This window comes from Pteronotus mesoamericanus, unplaced genomic scaffold (assembly GCF_021234165.1).
Source record: "Pteronotus mesoamericanus isolate MK-2021 breed Mesoamerican mustached bat unplaced genomic scaffold, CSHL_Meso_final scaffold_12, whole genome shotgun sequence".
Taxonomy (NCBI): domain Eukaryota; kingdom Metazoa; phylum Chordata; class Mammalia; order Chiroptera; family Mormoopidae; genus Pteronotus; species Pteronotus mesoamericanus.
Window position 1 is genome coordinate 2,780,693 of NW_026555303.1, and position 8,761 is coordinate 2,789,453.

The window sequence follows — 8,761 nt, forward strand, 5'->3', positions numbered from 1 at the left end:
TTCTGAAGACTCATTCTGAAGAAAGAGTTGATTGGAGAGAAGGCACCAGAAATTTCATTCGCTGGATTCCATGTAAATAATAAATAGGGGGAAAGGGTCACCAAGGAGAAAAAAGGTGCATTGTCATTTCACTGGCCCATCCTAAGGATGAGAAGTGGCCTCATTAGCTGATGCTCAGCCTCTGTGTTGCACTGTAGTATAAACAGAACTTGGCACTAAGGCGACAAAAATCCACACAGCAGCAGTGGGAAAGGGCATGAAAAGGGACTGACATTAGCATAAATCTTTGGGCCTTTCACCCTCTTTCCCACATGGCTCCCACGGGTGTCTCAACTGGCAGTGCTTTGCAAACATACCATTCATCAAAAACTGGTTAGTGGAAAACCAAATCCTATAAAGCCTGGGTGAATACACATTTTTTCTAACCATGTTTTTTAATCAGATGACTTGGACGTCCCTGGCATGGAGAGATGTACTGCATCTGGCCTATCGTCTTAGGTGATGACCATAGGTGCGCTGTGTCCTGTCCTTTCCTGGAGTTGGGAGACCTTCAGAGCAACGGAAACAAGGGGGCCCAACATGACCTGGGGGTCCTGGTAGATCTCGGTGATGTCCTTCTCATAGCTGTCGATATACAGTCGGATGGTGGCCCCCGCACTCCAAGTGCCACTCAGTAGAAAGATGATGCAGGAACCATCTGCAAAAATGAGCCGCAGGCCCTGATTTCTTGAAATGCTTCTGTCCACCAGATCACTGTATTGGAAGTTATCAACCTTCTCCACGGTGTAAACTTTGTCACCCACTGAGAACTGCTCCCCCACAAAGGAGCGGTCAGATATCAGGGCCTCCAAGTCTTTCATCATTTTGTTTGCACCCTTGGGCTCCACCTCCTCATAATCATACCTAGTGAAGAAATTTTGGCCATACTTTTGCCAGTGATCTTTGAGAATGTCCTCCACACTCTGTTTGTGGGTGACTAGAATGGACAGACAAGTAAGGACAGCCCAGAGTCTGTCTTTCTCATGGATGTGGTCAGAGCCAGTGCTGAAGCTCTCCTCCCCACAAAGGGACTGTTTGCCAGCATCCATCAAATTCCCAAAAAACTTCCAACCAGTGGGGGTCTCATACAAGGTGATCTTTGCATCATTAGCCACCCTGTCCAGGGTTCCACTGGTGGGCATGCTGCAGGGAAGGCCACGGACCCTGGTTTGCTGGAAGTACGGAATGCTGAAGATGTTGGTAGCGATGACAGCCACGGAGTCTGAAGGGTTCACAAAGAACCCGTGCTTGCCTAGAATCATGTCTTGATCCCCATCTCCGTCAAAGGCAGCCCCCAAATCATGCTCTCCAGTCTTCATGGTCTCCACCAGGTCAGCTGCACAGGTGAGGTTGGGGTCAGGGTAGTGGCCTCCGAAGTCCTCCAGAGGAATGCAGTTGACTGCCAAGTTCGCAGGGGCACTGAGTTCCTCGCAGAAGATCTTCTTTACGTATGGGCCTACAACTCCATGCATGGCATCTATGCAGATCTTTAGTCGATTGGGACCAGAAAGAAGTTCTTTCAGTGCATTGAAGTCAAATATGTTTCTCAGCATCATTGCATAAGCTTCCACTGAATCCACAATTTCCACTGTGAAGGGTTTAAACTCGTTTTCCGGGTCAAACTGTTGCTTTCCCAGAATTCCAAGGTCTACTTTGAGGTCAGGGCAAATTGCATATTCCTCAATTGTCTTGCTGATTTGGAAAATCTTATCAGTTACTGCTTCAGGAGAAGGACTTCCATTGGAAATACTAAATTTGATTCCCGAATCTCCATTGGGCCCTCCAGGATTGTGTCTGGCTGTCAGAATGATCCCACCAATGACTTTGATCTTCCTAATGATGCAGGATTCAGCAGGGGTGGAGAGGATGCCATTCTGTCCAATAACCAAGCGACCAATCCCGTTGGCGGCGGCGATGCGGAGGATGAGGTGGATAGCCTCCTTCATGTAGAACCTGTTGTCTGCACCCACCACCAGGGTGGCCTCCTGTCACTGCGCTGGCTCCACCATGGAGATGATACTCTGGATGGAATTCTCGAGGTAGTTGGTGCTGCTCTGGAACACCTTCACCTGCTTCCGCAGCCCACTCGTGCTTGGTTTCTGGTCCAGGTATGCCTTGGTCTTAACTGTCACAATCTTCACCATGTTGGCAACTAGCTTCCTGGAGCCAGAGCACACTCTACTAATGAGGGGAGGGGGCACAGCTAGAGCAGTGGCTCTAATATTTAAGTATTTAATCCATTTTGAATTTATTCTTGTGTGTGGAGTAAGAAGGTGGAGTAGATTCATTTTTCTGCACATCTGTCCAATTTTCCCAGTACCGTTTATTGAATAAACAATCTTTAGCCCACTGCATATACCTCCTTCCTTGTTGAATATTAATTGAATATAAAGTTGTGGGCTTATTTCCAGGCTCTCTATTCTGTTCGATTGATCTATGTGTCTCTTTTTATGCCAGTACCATGCTGTTTTGATTACTATGGCTTTATATTATAGTTTGGTATCATGTAGAATGATTCCTCCAACTTTGTTTTTCTTTCTCATAATCACTGTTGCTTTGCAGAGCCTGTTGTGGTTCTATATAAATATTTGAAATATTAATTCTGTTTCTGTTAAATACAACATTAGGATCTTTTTAAGAATTGCATTGAATCTATAGATTGCTTTGGGTAGTAAGGACATTTTAATAATGTTAATTTGTATCCATATACATGGTATGTGCTTACACTTATTCATATTTTCTTCAATCTCTTCCTTCACTGTCTTATAATTTTCCTAGTACAGGTTTTTTTTGTCCTTGGTTAGATTTATTCCTAAGTATTTTATTCTTTTTGAACCAATTAAAGACATTTAACTTTGCCTCGTAATCACAACTGGCCTATGTTGTCTGAATAATACTTTAACAGCAGAGAGTTCTTATAATTTGGAAATTAATTACAAATAAATACTTGTTACTGACACTTTGGAAAATATTTTGAACAAAAAGATTTGCTTCCATTTTATGCAGATGTATATATATCCTAAGCAGTTGATGCCATTATAAGCAAACCTTCACAATGATTTACAATAAAATATTATAGAAGCAAAATGTTCTCATTGATTTTTAGTATTCCATGTGCTTGCCTGTTCTTTATTTGTTTTGGAAATTAGCCAGTATTCATTAAATGAAAGAAAACGACTTTTACGTAATCTTTCAAAACTGCTTATTATAGGGCCTAAGTACAATATGCAATATATCCAGTCAATTGTATTAAAATTTTTAACAAAACTGCATAATTAAACAATAGAGTTTTTTCTTCTATAATTGGTTTCTATCAAGATTTTAAACAGATCTCTCCTATATTTTCCTTTTTATTTCCAAATAATTAATAAAATATCTCTAAAAACAGAATTCCCGCTTCATATATCGATAGGGTCAATAATAATAACCCTGTCCTTGGAATTGCAAAACAGAAAGCTACCAGATACATTTTGTAATAAAAGTAAAGATGAAAGAGCTCTTATGATATTTCAACTACAACATTTGTGTTATAAAGCTCTTTTTTTAATTTAATTAATTATTTAAAATGTTTTTTCAAATACATTTGTCTCCATTTACCTGTCACCATTTTCCACTGCCACACCCACTCCCACCTACCCCCTCAATCGTTCCCCACCTAGGCTTTGTACATGTTTCCTTCACACATGTTCCTTGATCTGACAAATCCCCTTCCCCTCCCCGCTACCCCCTTCTGTCTCAATCCCGTGCCTGTCAGTTTCTTTTTTCTTTCGATGTTGCTGGTCATATATTCTTTGCCTCTTTGCTTTGCTGATTAGGGTCCATATACAGGTGATATCATATTGTATTTGTCTTTCACTACCTGGCTTATTTCACTTAGAATAATGCTCTCCAGTTGCATCTATGCTGTAGCAAAGAGCAGTAGTTCTTTCTTTCTTTCTACTGCATAGTATCCCATAGTAACAATTTACATTGTGTAAATGTACCATTGTCTTTTTCCAATTTATTTATTTATTTTTAAATTTATAAATCATGTTTTTCTATTACAGTTGTCTCAGTTCTTACCCCTTTACCCCCTCCACCCATCCCACCCTCACCCCAATCTCCCAACAGTCAGTTCCCACTCTGTTGTCCATGTCCATGGGTCATTCATACATATTCTTTGTCTAGTCCCTTCCCCTTCTTTCTACCATTGTTCTCTTTCCCCATCCCCTCTGGTTACTTTCAGTCTGCTCTGTGTTTCTGTGCCTGTGGTTTCTTTTGTTTGTTAGTTTATTTTGTTGACTATACTCCACTTATAGATGAGATCATATGGTAATTGTCTTTGATCAACTGGCTTATTTCACTTAGCTTAATATTCTCCAGTTCCATCCATGTTGTCACAAAAGTTAGGAGTTCCATCTCTCTGTCATTCTTTCTTTCTTAAATGAGGATTGATTTTATTTATTTTTCTAAATGTCAAACTTAATTATAAAATATTAAAAAAATTAAAACCATTATAAAGCCTCAACAATTAAACCACCATGACACCAGCACAGAAATAATCAAGTAGATCAATGAAATATAATGAGTATTCTAGAGACAAACATATATATCTGTCTAACAATATATGATTAAGTTGATGTTCAAATCAATGGGTAAAATAAGGCTTATTCAACAAATAAGGTGCATGGACCACTATTACTTGAAATAAAACAAATACAAAGCCCTACTTCACACATTATACAAGAAATATTCAGGTGACTTAAAAATCAGTATGTAGAATCTAAGAAGATTTAGAAGAAAAAGAACTAATATTTTTCATGACCTGAAGTAAAATATTCAAACCCAGAAGCTATAATGTAAATAATAACAATATAACTATATTAAACATTTAACTACATAGTAATATACATACAAAAAAAGGCTAAAGGACAAGGGACATAATAGAAAAGTATTTGCAACACATCTAAAACATGGTTAATAAATTTTTTTGTTTTTGTTTTTGTTTTTTGTTTCTTTTTTTTTTGAAAAAAAAGTTCTACAAACCTTTAATCAATACATGGATAAGACTACCAAAAAGTCATTTAAAGTTGTTTTTTTTTAATAATAGAAATAAGCAAGAAATATACAAAAACAGGTTTAGTTTCAACAAATAGTAAAGGAATAATTAAAATAACATCATTGTCACAATCAGAATAATGAGTATTAAAAATATTGGTAATATCAAGTATTGGCAACTCTGAAAGAACTGGGTATTCATAGAAACATCTTCATTTTAAAGCTGTCCCTTCAGCATATATTGCAGTGCTTGTTTAGGGCAGGTGTATTCTTTCAGCCTTCTTTTGTTTGGGAAACTCCTTATTTTGCCTTCCATTTTAATTTAGAGCCTTGCTGAGTAGAGCAGTCTTAGTTGCAAGCCTTTGCTTTTCATGACTTGGAATATTCCTTGCCATTCTCTTCTGGCTTGCAGTGTTTCCGTTGAGAAGTCAGAGGCTAGCCATATTGGGGCTCCTTTATATGTTGTTACCTCTTTCTCTCTTCCTTGCTTTAGGATTCTCTGTTTGTCTTTGATATTTTCCATTTAAATGATGATTTGTCTTGGAGTGGGCCTCTTTGGGTTCCTCTTGAATGGGACCTTCCTGGACTTGTGTGATTTTTTCTCTCCTCCATTTAGGGGAACTTTCCTTCATTACTTTTTCAAACAAGTTCTCTACCCCTTCCTCCTGGTCTTCTCCTTCTGGTATCCCTAGTATATGGATAATCTTATGTTGCAGGTTGTCCTGCATTTCCCTAAATGCCTCTTCATTCTTTTTTTAGTCTTCTTTTCATTTTCCTGTTCTTTCTGGGAGCTTTTGCTACCTTGTCTTCCAGATTGCTTATATGGTCCTCAGCTTCATCTAACCTGATTTGGATTCCTTCCACTGTGTTCTTCAATTCAGAAATTGTATCATTCATTTCCTCTTGTCTCTTATGGAGAGTTTCTATGTCCTTTTTCACGCTGATAGAGTTTGCAGTACGTTCCTCGTAGTTTCCCTGTAGTTTTTGGTAATTCTTTCTGAGCTCACTGAGCTCATTGAGCTTCCCTGGAACCATTATTTGGAACACAGTATCTGATAGTTTACTTGCCTTTATTTCATTTAGTTTTCTTTGTGGGTATTCATCCTTTCCCTTTGAGTGGGGCATATTTCCTTCTCTTCCCATTATTTAGGAGACTTTTCAATTTTGCTTCTGCCTCTTAAGTTTATCTGTCTTGATTTCCTGACTTGTGGTGTGAACCTCTATGGTTGGAGACTGCTTTTTTTTTTTTTTTTTAATTTCTGGATCTGCCTCTGATGATGTCAGATGTTGACCCTGTCTGACGTTAGGCAGTCTGTTTGAGACTTCTGGTAATCTACTGTCTCTGGTTATCTCCTTCAGATGTTAATCTAATAACTCTTCACTCAGCAGGCCGCCTTAGACAGCACAGGGCGGGGCAGAGACCATCCTGGGGGTGGGGTTATTGGGTCCTCTCATGCTGGTACATATGGGGGAGCAGTCCACGCTGGGTTCTCGCCGACTACTCTCTCCATTCTCTCCCCAAAGCCTCTGTCTGCAGTCTCTCCTCAAGTGCTGACAGACATCTCTGTGCCCCCTTTAGCCAGGGATCTACTGTCCGTGGCTGCCACTCTGTACTCAGCAGGCAGTTTAGAAAGCACAGGATGGGGTGGAATCCCCACTGGGAGTGGGACTATTGGGTCCTTTGATGCTGGTACCGCTCAGGGGAGTGGTCTCTGCCTCAGCAAGATGGCTGCTGCTGCATGGGGGATGAGTCAGCACCAAGATCCACTGACTACTCTCTCAGTTCTCTTCCCAATGCTTCCTTCTCCAGTCTTTCCATTTCAATATCCTTCTGGTGCTGCCACCCAGGGTTTCCCTGACCACCTTCTTAGGTCCCTACTTCACTCCTTACCAGTTAGATTGTGCTAAAGCTGATTCTTCTGTCTCTGAGGTTACAAGGCTCCTCTCTCACTCTTGTTCAGTTGTTCTGGGTGATCTCTCCACAATTTAGTTGTAATTCCACGTTGGTCCTTTGAGTAGGTCAGTGTGACTTCCACTCAGCTCCTTGGTTAAGTTTATCCCCAGGTACTTTATTTTTCTTGTTGCTATAGGAAAGCAGAAATTTTCCCCTTATTTTTGTTTCTGATTTTATATTTTTGTGGTATAAACATGCCTTCAATTTCTGAATATTGACTTTGTATCTTCTATTTTGCCAATTTCACTTATTAGGTGAAGTAGTTTTTCATCCATTGTAAGGGATTTTCTATGTTCACTATCATGTCATCTATAAGCGATGACGTTTTACTTCCTCCGTTATAATTTGGATGCTTTTCATTTATTTTTCTTTTATGATCACTGTGGCTAGGACTTCTGACACTATGTTGAATAAAAGTGGTTAAAGCAGACATCCTTGTCTTGTTCCTGTTCTTAGTGGGAAAACTTTTAGTTTTTGCCCATTGTGTATGAGGTTGGCTATAGATTTTTCATATATGGCCTTTATTATGTTGAGATATGTCCACTTTATTCCCACTTGGCTGAGTGTTTTTAAAATAAATGGATGCCATAATTAATCAAATGCTTTTTCTGCCTGTATTGATATGGTCATGTGATCTTTGTCTTTCCTTTTCTTTATGTGATGCATTAAGATTGATCGTTTGCAAATATGGAACCAACCTTGCATTTGAGGGATCAATCCCACTTGATCATGGTGGATGATCTTTTTAATATATGGCTGGATGCAGTTTGTCAATATTTTTTGAGGGTTTTGCCATGTATGTTCAACAGTTATATTGGCCTGTTGTTTTCCTTCTTTGTTCGTTCTGTTGTCCTCTGGCTTGGGGATTAGGATGATGATTGCCTCATAGAAAGAGTTTGGGAGTCTTTCCTAATATTGGATTTTTTTGAAACATTCCAAGAATGAGTGTACTTAGCTCTTCCTTAATTGTTTTGTAAAATTCTCCTGTGACACCGTCTGGTCCAGAGCTTTTATATGTTGGCCGTATTTTGATGACTGTTTCAATTTCACCAGCTATTATTGGTCTGTTCAGGCTTATTGCTTCTTCTTCATTCAGTGTTGGATGGTTATATTTTTTCTAGAAATTTGTCCATTTAATTGAGATTTTCAAATTTCTTGGCATATAATTGCTCATAGTTTTTTCTTAAAATCCTTTGCATTTCTGTGGTATCAGTTGTTATTTCTTCCCTTTCATTTCTGATATTATTTATTTGTGTTCTCTCCCTTTTTTTTTAATGAATCTGCTTATAGGCTTTTCAATTGTGTTTGTCTTTACAAAGAACCAGCTCTCTGATTGGTTGATCCTTTGAATGTTATTTTAGTCTCTGTGTCATTCAATTCTGCTCTGATATTTATTATTTCTTCTGTTCTACCTGCTCTGGCCTTTGTTTGTTTGTTTTTTTCTTTTCCCAGTTCTTGAAACTGGAGAGTTAGTTAGGTCATTTAATTGAAATATTTCTATCTTTTTGACATAGGCCTGTGTTGCTATGAATTTCCCTCCCAGGACTGACTTTACTGTGCCTCACGGGTATTGAACAGTTGTGTGTTCATTTTCATTTGTTTCCAGAAACTTTTTGATTTCTTATTTGATCTCATTATTGACTCATTCATTATTTAATAGTGTACTATTCAGTCTCCATGAGTTTGAATGTTTTTAAGTTTTTTCCTTGAGATTGATTCCTAGTTTCAAAT

The 8,761-nt window shown here is 38.8% G+C and overlaps 1 protein-coding gene across 1 annotated transcript; it reads right to left on the reverse strand.

Annotated features, from left to right (window-relative positions):
• Positions 1-494: 494 nt before the first annotated feature.
• Positions 495-2,183, reverse strand: LOC129082189 (phosphoglucomutase-1-like). Its single transcript, XM_054587897.1, is given in 1 exon segment — positions 495-2,183. A coding segment is annotated over 1 exon segment (1,689 nt).
• Between the last annotated feature and the right edge of the window lie 6,578 nt (positions 2,184-8,761).